At 39.0% G+C, this 17,279-nt stretch overlaps 2 protein-coding genes across 3 annotated transcripts; both read left to right on the forward strand.

The window, feature by feature from the left end:
• The first annotated feature begins 1,766 nt into the window (after positions 1-1,766).
• Positions 1,767-6,451, forward strand: LOC147312995 (zinc metalloproteinase nas-7-like). The gene is made up of 17 exons (XM_086263882.1): positions 1,767-1,851; positions 1,928-1,966; positions 2,049-2,114; positions 2,573-2,623; positions 2,832-2,882; positions 2,992-3,039; positions 3,350-3,400; positions 3,599-3,649; positions 3,923-3,982; positions 4,094-4,153; positions 4,225-4,281; positions 4,646-4,692; positions 4,766-4,835; positions 4,911-5,025; positions 5,564-5,736; positions 6,137-6,218; positions 6,309-6,451. Exons 1-17 carry the CDS (start codon positions 1,803-1,805, stop codon positions 6,439-6,441), a joined length of 1,203 nt encoding a protein of 400 aa, XP_086120008.1. The 5' UTR covers positions 1,767-1,802; the 3' UTR covers positions 6,442-6,451.
• Positions 6,452-9,442: 2,991 nt separating this feature from the next.
• On the forward strand, positions 9,443-15,667 carry ttll2 (tubulin tyrosine ligase-like family, member 2). 2 transcript variants are annotated; one of them, XM_086263969.1, is made up of 5 exons: positions 9,453-9,538; positions 10,347-10,583; positions 11,294-11,528; positions 12,456-13,822; positions 14,048-15,667. In XM_086263969.1, the coding sequence occupies exons 3-5, from the start codon at positions 11,307-11,309 to the stop codon at positions 14,367-14,369; spliced, it is 1,911 nt and encodes a 636-aa protein (XP_086120095.1). In that variant the 5' UTR covers positions 9,453-9,538; positions 10,347-10,583; positions 11,294-11,306; the 3' UTR covers positions 14,370-15,667. The 2 variants fall into 2 exon arrangements, with proteins under 2 accessions (XP_086120094.1, XP_086120095.1); XM_086263968.1 differs by lacking the exon at positions 10,347-10,583 and having other exon boundaries at positions 9,443-9,538.
• The last annotated feature ends 1,612 nt before the right edge of the window (positions 15,668-17,279 follow it).

The raw sequence follows: 17,279 nt of genomic DNA on the forward strand, positions 1-17,279 counted from the left end.
AAACTAAAAATCACACATATTTTTTTAACCATTTGTTATTATTGTAACTGTTTTGCGCTGTGCTGAACCAGATTCTTTTCCAAGTCATCACTTCAAACTTCACAAACTCTAAACCGTAGTTAATTGCTAATATTTGCATTTGATGACTTGAGACGACTGTTGGGCTGTAGTTTTAGATAAACAAACTGTAATTGGGCTGAATTAGATTTAATCATTTTTTCAGTTAATCAAGAAAATACACAACAGAACAAATTTACAACACAGTGCTACTCACTAACAAAAAACCCATGTCACACAATCATGACTTGAGCTATTGTAACTGTCAAACGTATGTACCTATCAAACCTACTTATCACCCCAATGCATCACTATTGATTAAAAAATGAATTAACAACAAGAAAAGATTTTATCACTCTTGTGATTCTCCAAGTGACAGAATAAACAAGTTGAATTTTTCTAGTTACAAATACGTCACTGTATGTCCGACGTTACATGAATGCGACATTTCTCATGACACATAGCCAAGAGGTTGACTCGAAGTATTTAGCCCCTGAAGTTTGTCTTACAGGTCAATCCTGTTCTGAAGTCGCTTCATTGACTTCTAACCTTCCACTCGTGAAACATTGACAACATTTATTAGAGGATTCTACTGTGAGACATCCTTCAGTCTGATAGCGAACATAGCTGTGACTAAACTGCAGTTCAGGACCAAATTACATTAAATACAATTACATAAGCTTCTCTAGGTTTTCATTTTGCGCCATCTTGTGGTCATGCTCGAGCAACGAAACTGGGAAAGGTGTCAGACTTACTTGTTTACAAAGTAATAAACTGAAAGTTTATTACATTTAATCTGTTATTTGTTAGTTTAGTATACCAGGCTGTGGGTACTGCCTCTGTCAGTAATAAGGCTATAAAATTAGCAATAATTCAGGCCTGTGATTTGGATGAAATTAACAGTGAAGATATAATGAAATCCAAAAAATATTCACCTTTGCAAAAATATCCAGATTACATTTGTTTGCAAGCTGGTTCAGGTCCCTGTGTTTGACAACCTTGGTTCAGAGCCAGCTAAGCAATCTGAGGTATTTACTGCTGTTATTGTTACAGCAACCTAACCTAGGCACATCGTTGCATTATGGGAGGAAGTGGAGAGACGCCACACAAACATGAAATACTTTAGCCAGTGTATTCATACCCAGGACCTTCTTGCTGTGAGCCAACAGTGCTAACCACGCCACCACTGCTGCACAGCAGTCATTTATTTAAAAGTACTTTCTCTTCCAGTATTCATTAAAAAAAAATTAATTTAAGCAGTCATAGATCTCCAGAATATATATGAAGAAGAGTTGAAGAGCTATGAGGGTCCTTTAAAAGTAGTTCTTGTTTATTTGGATTTTATTGGACAGCAGATTTACAGGTGAGTCACAGGTGGACAAAAAGGTGAACACATATATTTTGCAACCACATTAGAGTCCCATGACCTCCACAAAGCAAGGGCATTAGAGAACAAATACATGATATGACACATTAAAAAAAGGCATGATATCCAGCTCAAATGCATAATAAATGACATTTTGCTGTCTCTCCCATAATCTCAATTCAAGATTGTTTGAGTGTTATATCGCCTCCTTGTGAAATGTCTCTTCCTACACTGCCAACCAAAAATAATGTAGCACCATCTAGTGGTTTAATTTTAGTTTGGACCGTTGTAATCAGTGGAAGTGATGACACCTGTGGAGACAGTAACATGTCTATATCAGAGAGACAACACCTGTTACAGCTTTTCTCTTTGCCAAAAGATGTCTTGCTGCATTATGTGGCTGCTGGCCGCCTTCTGCCTGTCAACAGGTACAGCCTAAAAACATATGTACTGCAAAGTATGGATTTTTAGCTTAATAGTGATAATGTTTTTGTGTGTATGTAGTTGGCAGTGTTCCCATCAGTCCCGCCGGTCCTTTCGCAGGTTGGTGCTCATTAAATTCATTTGCATGTTTGATTTGCATATGCTGCAACATATCAAATCTGAGGATTCTACATTTTTGTAGGTAATGTTTCTTTAAATGCCACTACCACGGGTGGGTATGAGAGCACCACTGCAGCGACTCCAAGAGGTAAGCTCCAGAGTTTGTTTGTTTTTTTAATTCATAATCAATAACATTTCCAAATGTAGTTAAGATATTGAAAGTGTCACTTTCAGTTAGTGCCTATTTTTGTGTGGGTGTGGGGGTGTGTGTGGATTTCAGGGTGGATGCAGTGTGAGATGTGCAGCAGTTCCCCTTACTTGTGACATGATAGATTTTTGATGTGATGTTTTTTTTTTTAATTACGCCCACAATGCCACCAGCTCTGCTCCAGACTTGTGATCAGTTTATGCACTTGCACTGTTTTTAGATTTGCTAGAATACAATGATGACTTAAAGATTTTCTAACACTTGATACAATAGAAGTTTCTACAGACAGAATATTTTTTGCTTCATGGGTCCCCGGTATTTGTGTCATATGCTGAAAGTTCTTTACACCCTTAAAATAAGTGGAAACATCATTGATATTAGCTGTATTTTTATTTCAGATTATGCCTTTTCTCTAAATCCCACCATGAATACCACCAGCTCTGCTCCAGGTTGGTGCTCACTGAATCACTCAGAATATTTTTCATTTGCTAGATCATGAATCCAGTCCACTTAACTGTCTCCAGGGTGGTTGTTGTGCATCTGGTAGTATTTAGTGTGGACCACTGCATACAATGGCTGTCCAGTAACCCAGAATATTTGATTCTGGTATCGTTACGGTCATTTATATGAAATATATGTACTGGATTTTCATTTCAGTGGGTGCAACTCCTTTAAATGATGCTCTGAATGCCAGCAGTCTTGCTGAAGGTTGGTTCGGAATTATTTTAGAGTTATGTCTTTGGAAAGCCATTATTGTCCAATATATTTTGTACATGCTTAAAAGTGGAAATTGTCAATACTGGTCTTTGCCTTTCAGATCATATTTTTTTAGAAAACACTCTGAACGCTACGAGCTCTGTTCCAGGTTGGCATCTGGTTAATTCACTAGCACCCTTATACATTTGTTACTTTCTCTAATTAAGAAAATTGTTTTGGGAATTGTACCATTTCTATGGTTATGTATAACCAAAGAACAGATTTAGTATTTTGTTTCGTGCGCTTTATAAACACTGCTTCCATTTCGGTTGGCACAGCTCCTTTAAATGATGCCCTGAATGCAAGCAGTCTTGCTGAACGTTTGTGCTAATGTGTTTCTGTGGGTTATGTCATTGGAAAGTCATCAGTGTTAATATAACTCTGCCTGTTCAAAAAGCGAAACTTGATGTTTGTTTCAGACAATGCCATATATTTAAATGACACCTTTAATACCATCAGCTCTGCTCCAGGTTGGTGGTCACTGAGTGACTCAGATTATTTTCCATTGGTAGAATATGAATTCCATCATTATTCTTAACTCCCTTGTAAATCCCAGGATGGTTGGTGTGTGAAATTCTTTGATTATTATTATTTTTTTGTATTGTTACGGTCATTTATATGGAATCTGTACTGCACAATGTAAACCCTGGATGTGCTTTATATTTCAGGTGGTGCAACTCCTTTAAATTATGCTCTGAATATCACCAGTCTTGCTGAAGGTTGGTGCAAATAATTGCTTTGTCATTGGAAGGCCATTAGTGTTAGTTTACTGTGTACATGCTTAAAAATTGGAAAGATGGTCAATATTGGATGTTTGTTTCAGATTATCCCTTAAATTTGAATGACACCCACAATAATACAGACTCTGCTACAGTTTTGTGTTGGCTTGACTCACTTGCACTAGTCTACTGTTCTAAGATTAGACATTGACAGACAGCTCCTGCAGATTAATTGTATCCTTCTTGATTTAAAAACATTGTGCGTACTTGTAGTTGGTTTAGTTGGTCCACGATTTTTAACTGATGCCCTGAATGCCACCAGTCCTGCTGCAGGTTGGTCATTATTTTTGTGGTTTACATCTTCACAATTAGTTTTTAGTATTAGTATTTTGTACATGCTTAAAAGTGGAAACATGATGGACGTTGAATGCGTTTCTGTTTCAGACTACGCCACATCTTTCAATGACACCCACATTACTTCAAATACAACTGGCTCTGCTCCAGGTCTGTTTTCACAGGACTTCAGACTGTCAGGTTTTATGTTTGAGGTGTTCTAAATATGTGGCTGTCTGCAGGTGCTGCAGCTCCAGAACCTGAATCTTCAAAGAATAAGAGTGCAGAAACTTTGAAAGGTAAAACTTGAGCATAGCATGAGATTAGACTGGCCACAATCCTGGCAGATTAGCTAGTGTTAGCACTTATAAACATCCTATTATAGACAGTATTTAAGATGCTTTAGCCAGCCCAGATGAGATAGTCAGATCCCATCAAGCACTATTTCAGTTAATCGATGTCCAATCAGCTGGCTCTGTTGTGGGATCTTTCTTATCTCGCTGCCTCTTGCCTTGCACATATGGCCATGGAACAGCCAATCACAAAATTGAGCCTTACTCCAGATGGAAAAACCAGCCTCTTGATTAGTGGGCCACACTAAACCACTTAATTTTCATGTCCAATGACTACTTTTTCTGATTTTTAAATCCTGCACTTTGTCAGAGTTTGATCAAGACATGCCAGTCCAGGAGGGAGATATTCTAATTCCGGTAAGATGGAGGGGTTTTATATTTATTTATGTTTTGTGTGGTACTGCTGATTGCTGTATGTTTAAACTTGCAGGAGAGCAGAAATGCTGTACACACTCTGTGGCCGGATGCCACCACCTCTTACATCATTACTGATGAACTGGGTAGGTTGTTGTCCCTCAAATAGGACCAGATATTTGATTACTGAATGATAACTGATTTGGTTTTGACTCCAACAGTTTCCCGAGAGGCAGAAATTAAAGCTGCCTTTAAGATGATATCGGATGTCACATGTATTCGTTTTAAGAAACGAGACACAGAGTCGAGCTATTTGAAGCTTGTGACTGGCAATGGGTAAGAAGTCAACTATCTCTGGGTAGGTTCGTTATTTTGTTAAAGATGAAGCAGTACAGGAAATTGCCATAACAAATTGTTTCCTTGGAAACAATTTGTTATGGCAAAGCAACAGTAAGGAAAATCAGAAACTTCCAGCATTTGCGGGCCTGCCCTTTGCCACTCCTGTTTTTATTACAGGTCTGTCTCTAAAGGCTTCAATCATTCAATCCCATTTTATACTGTGGTGGTTTCACTAGAGACTTGAACACTGGATACTAGAAAGGGATGGGGAAGAAAAGCTTTAATGAAAGATTAATAGATGGGGAAACGACATGCTTGGCAGCAAAAGGGAAAGCCCATAAAGTAGGCACTCATTAAAGCCTACCCAACAATTATTTAATCTTATTACTAGTTTGTGACACAAATTGAGGCCTGTTCCATTCAATTTGGTACATTTTGGCTTCAGCCTCCATTATCCATATATTCAGACATTAAGGGAGAATCTCAGGTCAGAACTGAGTGGTTGAACTCTAACATTTATTTATTTTGCACCTAGCTGTGCCTCATTCGTTGGTTGTCAAGGAGGAGCCCAGCGGCTCTTCTTTGCTTCAGAGTGCACCGTGGGGAACCTTTGCCATGAACTGCTCCATGCTCTGGGACTGTATCATGAACACACTCGTGAAGACCGGGATAAATATGTCACAGTGAACTGGCAGAATATTGTGGCAGGTACACAAGCTTGTTTGCTTTTTGCATTAGTTGTAATGCAGTTAAAAACAAGTTGTATCCAGATTGTTCACTCAGCCCAGTTCCTTTGGATGCAATTGAAGTCTTTGGTCAGTAAAAGTGAGACCTCTTGGTTTGTATAATGGAAAATATGCCCCCAGTGGTGTTGATGGAATGTAAAGTATGACTTTGTGCACATGAATGTTAAGATCCTCTCCTGCCAACTCAGTCCCTCCTTGTCAAAGCCTTCATCTTCTTGAAACAAGAACTATAACTGTCTCTTGTAATGCACATCAAAAAAGGAACATTAACTTGAGTATGAAGAAATTACTTTGGCTATTATTGTGATACAGTAGGTGCATCATGTTCAACTATGCCATTTTGGATTTCTTTTTCCTTAAAGGTAAAGAAAATAACTTCAAGGTGAAGCATGGAAACACTCAAAACCTACCATATGATCTCGCGTCCATAATGCACTACGGGCGGTAAGTTGACGACTTCCTCATTTTATTTTCTAATTTTAAAGTACTTGAAACAGACTCCAGATAAGTTTACCCTCCCCCCTGGTCTTGCAGGGATTTCTTCAGTACAAATGGAAATCCAACTGTGTTGCCTAAGCAGAGTGGTGTGGAGATAGGTCAGAGGAAACATCTGAGCCAGCTGGACATAGAAAGATTGAATAAACTCTACAGCTGTGGTAAATTGTGAAACTAAACAATTGCGTGTTTCATTTTATAACCATTACATGTTGAATTGACAGTAAATGTGGCACAGACAAAAGCAACCCTGAAATTTCTTTCAGGTCTTATCTTAGGTCGGATACTGCAGTACCTCCTGCCTGACAGGAGTAGTTTGTCTTAACACTGTTGTTATTGTTACCATAACCTAACCCAGGCAAATCTTTGCATCATGGGAGGAAGTGGAGAGACACCACACAAATATGAAATCCTTCAGCTAGTGTATTCAACCCAACACCTTGCTGTGAGCCAACAGTGTTAATCACTACATCACTATGCTGCACAGCAGTCATTTTAAAATACTTTTCCAGTAATCATTCAAATATTCATTTAAGCAGTCATATCTCCAGAATACATATGAAGAGTTCGAGGTAGTTGTTTATTTGGATTTTACTGGACAGATTCACAGGTGATGGGGGGGGGGGAGAGAATACACATCTTGCAAGCACATTAGATTCCCATGACTTCCACATAGGAAGGGCATTAGAGAACAAATACATGACATAACATGTTTTCATTTAAAAAAATAAAAAGACATACTTTCACAAAAAAATTCTATACCCAGCGTATTATTTTATAGATTGGTTCAGAAGGGTAAAGAAAAAAAATCAATTATTAATCTCAGGAGTTTCCCCTTCAGCTCAAATGCATAATAAATGACATTTTGCTGTCTCTCCCATAATATCAGTTCAAGATTGAGTGTATGTCTCCTCCCTGTAAAATGTCTCTTCTATCACAGCCAAACAGGAATAATGTAGCATCTTGTGGTTTAATTGTAATTTGCAACGCTGTAATCAGTGGAAGTGATGACACCTGTGGAGATGGTAACATGTATATATCCGAGAGACAAAAGCTTTTACAACTTTTCTTTCTCAAAAGATTCCTTGCTGCCTTCTGCGGCTGCTGGCTGCCTTCTGCATGTCAACAGGTACAGCATAAAAACATACGTACTACAAAGTGTGGATTTTTAGCTGAATATTAATAATTAGTGATGGCCAAATGAAGCTTTCTGAAGCTTGTATTGGAAAAAACAGTTCATTACTCGAAGCTTTTCAACAGTCCTCTCTGGTGACATCTTCTGGCCAAAAATATGAAGAGCAGCTTGAATCCACAAAAGAGAACCAACTGCTTCATAATGATTGCTCACTCTGCAGAGTGGAATTCTGTCTGATATTGGGCTGCCGTTGTTGCTTTGAACGTGTATTTGTTGGTGGTTTAAAAAAAGTGTTTATTTGTTTAATAAATAATTTTGACCAGTAAATTCTCCTTGTTTAAACATGCACCATTGTGTGGTCTTTCTTTGCTTATGTCTTCTTGATGTTGGTAAATACAATAATTGAAAAATACCACAGTACATATAATGTACAACACATTATGGAGTATGCTTCTGCTGTGAGGTCCTGCCTCCATGCAATTAACCGCTAGATGGGTGTATTTATAAATAATATTATATTAGGGACATTTTCCCAGACCTATTTCTGATCTGGGGGTAGAATTGATTGTGAAATGGAAAGGGAAAATGCTTATGAACTTGCAAATTAAAAACATGATGCATTTAAAGTAGCCCTTTCTCATTTTTATTTAAGAGTCTGTTCTAGTGTGTGATGGCCAAACCTGCTGATTTAAATTTAACCATTTAAATCAGCTGTAATGGATCAAGAACACCTCTAAAACCTGCAGGACACCAGCCCTCGAGGCCTGGGTTTGGACACCACTGCTCTAGAGGTTATTTTTATTTATAATCAGTAACATTTAAAGTGTATTTATGTTTAAAGTTTAACTTTCAGTTGGTGTCCTTTTATTTTTTTTTCTAAAGATACTCATCAGGTTGGATGTTGGTGCAGACTACATGCATGTAGATTTCAGAGTGGATGCGGTATGAAATATCCAGCAATTCCCCTTATTTTAAGAGTTCTAATATGATATGAGATTATGCTTTTATTTGTTTTTCTTTTGTTTAAAATTGCACCCACAATGCCACCAGCTCTGCTCCAGACTGGTGATCAGTTAATGCACTTGCACTATTTTTAGATTTGCTAGAACACAATGATGACTTAAAGAATTTCTAACACTTCTATTGTGATACAATAGAACCGTGAATACCACCAGCTCAGCTGCAGGTTGGTGTTCATTGAGTGACTTGGATTACTTTACATTAGTAGAATATGAATTCCTTTACTAATTTAATTTTCTTTACTCCTTTGTAAATCCCAGGATGGTTGGTATTGCAGCTCCTCTAAAACAAACTGCCGGAGCAGGCTAAATATCGGGATACTGACGCGCAGCAATAAACAAAAAAATGCACTTCTGAGCCATTTGTTCTGTTTATTCAACCATTACTGTCTTTTTCCTTAAAGGGAAAGAAAATAACCTCAAGGTGAAGCATGGAAACACTCAAAACCTAAAATATGATCCCAGCTCTATAATGCACTACCCGCTGTAAGTTGAAGTCATCCTTATTTCATGATTTCCAATTTTTTAAGTACTTGAAACAGACTCTGGACCCCCACCCCATCTGTCTTGCAGGTCTCGCTTCAGTACAAATGGAAATCCAACTGTTGCCTAAGCAAAGTAGTCAAATTTATCTGTGTTGCAATAACTTTTGTTGCCACCATGGTCATCTTCTTATGAACAACAGAAACACTACAGTAGCATCATGCCACATGCAAGAATCAAAAGATGAAATTTGTAAAAGCAGAAGGGGCAAGCAAAAAAGTTTAGAGCGATTCAGGCTCAATATTGACATTTGAAAAGCTGTATATGATGATCAGTCATGACTCGACATCGAGTGATGGAGGTATTGTGGGGAAGTTTGTCCAGTCTGAAAAGGAGACTGTGTAATATGAACATAGACATCCAGTGCTGTATTCTAAATGTACTTCATATATCCACAACGATCAACAGTAGCAGGCTGAGAGTCTAGTTTGGTCTGTAGGAGGAGCTAAGAGAACAGGAAGCCTGTCGGTATTAAGCTGTGGGTAACGTGATCAGAGAAGAAAGACTTTTGCATCCTACCTTTCATTTATCTGTCAGGAAACAACGGCTTTTAAAGTCAACTCAGTTTAAAGGTAAGCTCAGTAAATTTGACATTTATATTCAATTTTCATCCATTAGTGCATTTTCTTTAAGCAGTGCAGATGAAGACTTTCTTGCATTTTGTCCTTTGCTGCAAACATTGTGAGGAAATATCCTTGCCACTGTTTTTGTTTTGTGTGAGAAGAAGCAATCATATGTTCAAATGTTTTTAAGAGGTTTTCAAAGTCTGGAATGCAGCATAGTCCCCCTTTTAAATAGGAGCCTATTGGTAAGCTGGCATACTGGAGCTTCAGTCTGATCCCTCTTTCTTGGCAGACGGTGGACAAAGTGTCGGTTTTGTTTGGGCGTCTCAGATTTAGCTTGTAAATGCTTTGGATTACACACAAGGTGCTGAGTGTCCAGCCAAGAGATAAACTGTTAAGTGGCAGCTCAACGTTGTTTGAAACCTTTGAACTGTAGTTGAATTTTGCCTAGAAGATACAAAAAGGATGTGGAAATTTTCCCACTCAAAATCTAGTAATTTTGCTCACAAACTCACTGGTGTGCCTGTGATCAACATGCCAAGCAAATGGATGCTTATATTTTGACGCAGATTTGAGTTGGCACATCTGGCAGCTCTGTGTAATCAAACCTGTTCGATATATATGCTCTTTTTTCCATGGTGCCATTTACTGTGATTAGGGTTCCTGGTCCATCAAAACACCCCCAAAGCATTAAGTTCCCACATGACAGTGGGGATGGTCTCCTTAAGGTGGAAGGCTTCTCATTTTTCACACTAAATGAAGGAAACATCATTGTGGACAAACAATTAAATTTTTGTTTCATCTGACCATAACACAGAAGACCAGAAGTCGTCTTCTTTGTCCAGATGACCCTTTACAAAGGCCAGGCGGGCTTTTGTGTGCCTTATCTGGAGAAGTGGCGTCCTCCTTGGTCTGCATTCATGGAACCAAGCAGTGTCAGAGTCCGTTGGAGTGCCTGCCTAGAGACATTGTCACCAGCAGAGCACAGATTCACCAGGATGGCCTTGGTGGTGATTCATTTTCACCTCTCTCACTATCCTCCTCGCCAACACAGGTGTTATTTTTGGCTTCCAACCACGTCCTCTGCAATTTTCCACAGCGTGGAACACCTTGTATTTTTTAATAATACTTTGCACTGTAGCCACTGGAACTTGAAAACATTTAGATATGGCCTTGTAGCCCCTTCCTGACTTGTGAACAGCCACAATGCAAAGCTGCAGGTCCTCCCTGAGCTTCTTTGTCCCAGCCATGACTGTCCACAAGCCAACTGCAGAGAACTGCTCTTTTTCACCTGTTGAGCTGATTAAAACAGCTATTCCCAATTAATCAGGGTATTTAGGATGCTTTAGAACATCTTGGATTTTTTGGAATAATATAGAACTTTGGATTTTCCCAGAGACTGTGAAAGTTTGTAAAGGGTATGAATAATTTTGGACATGACACCTTTTGATCAAATGTAAATAAAACTTTCTGGAAAGCTTAAACTGTTAGTGTTTTAGGAAAACAGCTCTATTTTTTTTAGGTTCTCTTATGTTTTTGCGATGCATTTGGATGTTGGTTTTTTTTGGATGATATCCGTGCACGTTTTATGGTCTGCCAATATTTGATAAAGTGATGACTATTTCTCCTATATGGCACTTTATCATGCTAAATTTCCTTTTATATCACACCACATCCTCCAATTTTATAAATGCTAAAATGCTAATGTAAGGTTATTAAATTAAGTTACAATAAAATTCTGACGTTATTCTGTTGTATCTATAGTGGGTGATGCTGCATGGCTGCATCCTTGGTGTTCAGACTGCACGACAGAGGCCCCGAGCTGGTGAGGGAGGTGCTTCTGGAGCGAGGCTGGGAGGAGTATAATGAAGGAGAGCGTGAGGAGGAAGACTGGAACCTTTACTGGAGAGGCTCTTTATTTCAGACCTCACAATATCACAACCTGCTGCCGTGGCAACGCCTCAACCACCATCCTAAAACTGTTGGCATCACACGCAAGGTGCACGTCTACATAGATTTTTTTTTTTAACTTCATGTCATGACAGACGTATTACCAGAAAAAGAAACTGTTCATTTGAATCTCATTCCTACGTCGAGAAATGTAAACGACTCTCGTACAACAAAACTCAGCTCTTGAGCTGTTTAAAATTTTTTGTGTCAGTGCTTGAAATGTTGGAAAAGCACAAAGCATAACTTCTGGGATTCACACATCTGCAACCAGTTCAACTAACAAGCATGATTTTGGACCAGGAAATTCAAACCTAGAACCTTCCTGCAGTGAGGGTCCGTGGTAATTACTCTACCACTGTGCCATCTGGGCAGGAATGCAAAATATTAAAGAAAAAAATTGTAAATGGATGATTAGTAGACTCTGACTACTTGTACATACGCTCACTTCATCTGAAACTTCAACCAAGTGTAATAGTATGTACATGAGAACAACAAGGAAGAGCATAACAGGTCCGTTAGAAATGTACTTTTTGTCGTTACCCTCTGCTGATTAAACTTTTATCACCAGGGGTCAGCATTATACCAGTGTTTGATTTTCAGACGTGCTGTTCTCTTTGATATTTCTTATTTTCCCTGCCCTTATTTCCTGAACAGGCTTCGTCTTTTCTGGTGGAAAATGCAATTAACAACATTCTTAATGACTTTCCTTGTTAAATACAGGTTGTATTGATTCACTTTCTCATGATCCTGTGGTGCAAAGTGGTAATCTACTGCCCTTTGACTTCAACTTCTGAAATATCTTCAGCACACCACATAAATGTTTGTGATATAAAGTCAGTGGTTGTCTCTTCACATTCTGTTGATAGTTTTAGTTAATTTGGGAAGATTTTACATCATTTTCAACAAAGTAATTTTTAAAAAGAAAACCTGAATTTATACCAAATGAATTATTTGCATTTCTTTCGGATTTCTTTAGGATTGCTTGGCACGCAACCTGAGGAGAATGAAAGCAACATTTGGTTCAGCTCTCTATGACTTCAGTCCCACCACTTTCATCCTCCCCAATGACTACACCTGCTTCCTGGCTGAGTACAATAGACTGCGTCTGGCCAGAGGAACATCGGTCTACTGGATAGTTAAGCCTGTGGATCTCTCCAGAGGCCGAGGGATCTTCATCTTCGAGGATATTAAAGACTTGGTTTATGATTGCTCTGTTGTCATTCAGAGGTACATTAGCAGCTCTCTGCTGATCTCCGGCTACAAGTTTGACTTGAGGATTTACGTGTGTGTGAAGAGCTTTCATCCACTGACTGTGTACATTCATCAAGAAGGCCTGGTGCGTTTTGCCACTGAGAAGTTCAACCTGTCATCTCTGCATAACCTGTATGCTCACCTCACTAACACCAGCATCAACAAGTTCGGTCCCTTCTACAAAACCGAAAAAGGAAGAGTGGGCCGGGGATGTAAGTGGACCATGAGCAAATTCAGACATTTTCTCCACAGTCAACAGATCAACGAGCTGCTTCTGTGGCAGAGGATCAACAACATTGTCACTCTGACCCTCCTCGCCATTGCTACATCAGTGCCCTCCTGTCCTAACTGTGTGGAGTTGTTTGGATTTGACATCCTCATAGATGCCAAGTTTAAGCCCTGGCTGCTGGAGGTCAACTACAGCCCTGCACTCACACTGGACTGCCAAGCTGATATTTCAGTGAAGAAAAAGCTAGTCAGTGATGTCATTGATATGATGAACTACACATCGACCGACAGCTTAAGAGACAGAGCTTATCGGAAACATAGGTACAAGCAACCTTGTTTTAAGGCGAACCACCCGTCTGCACCTGTGCTCTCAACGTTAAACCATCAGAAGAAAAAGAGAGGTAACAAGGGCTCGCACACTCAAATTCTCCCTCTGCTAAAAACGTCTCATCAGCCTGAAAAGACAAAACGGGGTAAGCTTAAACAGCGTGACCTTGAAGCCAACTACCAAAGATGCCTTCCGCCTTTTGAATTATCGAAGATGCGTGAAGCTAGATGCAGAATAATTAACACCAGTGCTATCAAACTCCACACCAACCAGACCCAAAACCCGATACTGGGCCAGGATTCAAGGACAAATGAGTCAGCGTTGAACAGACAGTCTCGTCAGCCTCTTGTATCGTACCTCATGAACAACGGGTCTCTTTACAGGTCTGATGTTACAAACCATGACAACTCTGAAACTGAAGCTGAGAGGCAGCGCTCAGGAGAGACAGACGTTTCCTCTTTGACACCTGACACCCAGGAGAGTGAGGAAGCGTTCACACGGCCTGCTGCGTCCTGGAAGCTCCCAAACATTTACAGGTACTGTAAATTTGCAAAATGTCAAACGAAGAACAAATCGTTGGTTTTAAAAGTGGAAAGTTTGACCTATTACTATTGCTTAAATTACTTCTGACTTGGAATATTTTACAATTTTGGTGAAAATTGCATTTTTATGCCTTGAAATTCATAAAACTGAAGCCAGTTTGAGAACCTTTAAATTTTTTTAAAAAGGGATGACAATTGACTCTTTTCAAACGTTCACAGCACAAAGCCAGTTCGGATCACTGCGGAGAAAACCACAGGGAATGGACAAAATATTCCACCAGTGAAGGTTGGAGACTTCATAAGGACGTTTCCATTTAACAGGGCTACTCTGAAAGCCTCGCAGCACGAACTGGACATAAGGACAGTCCTACAGGAGATTCAGAGCCTAACTGGACAGTTGGTTTCAGGCAAAGGACACAAGATGAAGAGCAGGAGAGAAGAGAAGGTGACAGCAGATAAGGATGCTGATACTGACTTTGATTCGCTGTTGTGGGGACCAAAAGATCCTCCATTGATCAGCCAATGCTTCAAATCAACTTAACCTGTGGCATACTCTAGCTGGTGTAAATGAATACTCACTTATACTGCATGGTGCTTTTCTACTGTTTTCTTTAGGGTTGGAGGCTCTGATAGGCTGTTTTTTTCTGGGTTGGTTTGTTTATTTGACCTAACACATCATTAGTGAGGATCCTACAGCCCTTTGTGTAGCTTGCATCAGAACATATTTCATTTATATGTTAAATATGATCAAATTTGCTGGTAAATTGAGTTTCTTTATATGCTGTAGTCACGGGAACAAGATTAGCTTTTATGTTAGAACACACGACCCACACGAAAACCTGTGGTTGTTAAAGAAACTTTTAGACAAACGTATCTGTGATTGATTGTTTTTATGATTATAAAAAAGCGTTATTGGTTAGTAGTGGACTTTGACAGACTCACACGTGAACACATATTTTAATGGGCTGTGAGACAGTGACTCTTTTCTAATTAAAGTAGTTAATGTACACATTTTTGTCGTGTGGCTCTGAAATGTACTGTGGCTCTTTAAGTTGTTTGAAACTTTGAAAACATCTATTAGAAAGAGGGGATTTGCCATGAACTCTGCTGCTCTCACGCATCTGATCTGGTTCTGCACAAAACTGGTGAAAATGTGGACTTCTACGGAGATCACTAAGGCTTCAAAAGTTCTACAAAGTTGCCAGAAGGACAGGTATATAGCATTAAAGCTGAGTGGAACAGTGGTTAGCACTATTGCCTCACAGCAAGAAGGACCTGAGTTTGACTCTACCATAGGGCTGGGCCATGTCATACTGTTCACGATAATACCGGTATAATTTCATGCAACGATAAGAAAATGAAATATCACGATAGAATATGGGTAAAACGTGCATGCGCAGTGCCTTTGTTTTCATATGCACATGGCGAAAAAGGCACGGCGGCGTATTGTGTGTGTATAACCTCTTTTTAAGTTTTGTGGATATTATACATGGTTATGCTGAGGATATGTCGGCCAATTTCCACCGGAAATGCCTTTTGGTTAAACTGTCAGCAAGGAATTTGCATTTGCACTGTTAAATTTTTATATAACTTTAATGCAAAAAACAGCTGCTTGTTTAAGTGAAAATACATTGATGGGTTCTTCTTTTTTTTTTGCACTAATAAAATTGTGGAATTGTGAAGTATTTTGTGTCAATTATATCGTCAGTTATATCGTTATCGCAAACTTTCAAATGTATATCGTGATAAATATTTTTGGTCATATCGCCCTGCTCTACTCAACCATCTGGCTGGGAACTTTCTGTGTAGAGTTTGCTTGTTGTCATAATAATGAGTTACAACTCAGTGCAAAGCTTCAAATATCAGAAGGAAACTGTATGTGTAGGTGATATTTCTCTGGTTTACGCTATAAAGCAGAAAACAATAAATGTTAAGGCCCAGATATGACCCACATCTGCCTTGACTCGCCACGTGACTAACAGTGTGTCTGGTTGCCACAGCTCCACCTTACATATGCTAGCTGTTACATGTGTGTCATGATCAGCTCTACACACAGACTGTATATAAAAGACAGATGCAGCCATCGTGAGGTCAATCACTGGGTTAGTTAAACCCCATTTATGAAGCCTTCGGCTGGGTTTTTCACAATCAACTAGGTTTGATTTTTGAATGCAAACATAATGGACACGGGAGGGGAGGATCTGATGTATTAGTTTGAAACGTTAGCTTAAATGTTAGTCAACTGACTTATTTACACTATGCTGCTGCAATTTAAATTTTTTTTAAAATCATGTTTTTATGCTCCATGTGAGGAACTAATGCACTTTGGGAAGTAAAAATCAAGTTTGTGCAGCGACTGAACTGACACAGGGAACATATCAGTTTGCACCACATGAACTTATAATGAGGTCAGTCAGTGCTTTGACATCATCTTTTGTCCTTTCACATAAATTATTGCTGGGGTGCTTAATAACCACTTAACAGTCCTTTATATACCTGGATAATTTGATACTGACAAGATTTGCACTGCAGACACAAAGGTGGACTCTAGAATTTCTGTACAATATAAACAAGTTGTAAAGGGGGGAAAAACATTAAAACAAGCATATTCAGCAACATGATACACACTTGGAATCTATTATTGCATATCTCAGTCCATTTCCTGTCTTCCATGGCATGTTAGGCATACTTACTCAAATAATAAATGCTTAATATATTTCTGAGATGTAAAATTGTCTTTCCAGTAAATCTCTCTTTATCAGAGAAAGTGGCATCAGCAGAGGGCAGCGTGGAGAATAGTCATAACAACACAAGTGAGTCCTTCTCTGTCTCTGTAGAGTACATGAATGTCTGAAAGGCACCAGGAAAACAGTACCACAGAAGCCACAATGTCATTTGTTCAGTTAATAGCTGGTTAAGAAAAAAGTGACCTCAAAGCACAGCTTGTCTGAGTGGCTATCTACTGTTTTGGTGTTGAGTTTTAGGGTTTGCAATGCCAGGAATAAAAACCACTTGTATGAACTTTCATTTCTTATCTGACATTTAAATACGATTAATACTATGAATTCTTAAATTGTTCCATTTGTTGTTGGGAACACGTGCAAAATGCCTCAGTATGCATGAATTTTACACAAGACACAGACATCAACAAAGATATCTGAACTACAGTCATTTCTCTCTGAAAAAGCACTTGGCGAAGGTGAGAACAGGCACAAAAGCACAATATGTAAGCAGAGAGATGTTACAGCACTGATAATCCCATCATCCTTTTGCTTGCTGAGATCAGAAACTATTTAAAGCCCTGTAGTGTGAGATTCTTTTTACAGTTTTTGCTCATTGCTTGAACACTATAAACCCATGCTTAGACTAAAGTAACACAACTTGAAGCTTTTGTTACCATACCTCAAACACATGTACCCATACCTTAAACAAAAGTGCTGCTTTGCACTCT

The sequence above is a fragment of the Aulonocara sp. 'chitande type north' Nkhata Bay genome, linkage group LG15, assembly GCF_057382095.1.
Source record: "Aulonocara sp. 'chitande type north' Nkhata Bay isolate Kocher_YH1m ecotype deep benthic linkage group LG15, A_spYH_male_GT1.1, whole genome shotgun sequence".
Taxonomy (NCBI): Eukaryota; Metazoa; Chordata; class Actinopteri; order Cichliformes; family Cichlidae; genus Aulonocara; species Aulonocara sp. 'chitande type north' Nkhata Bay.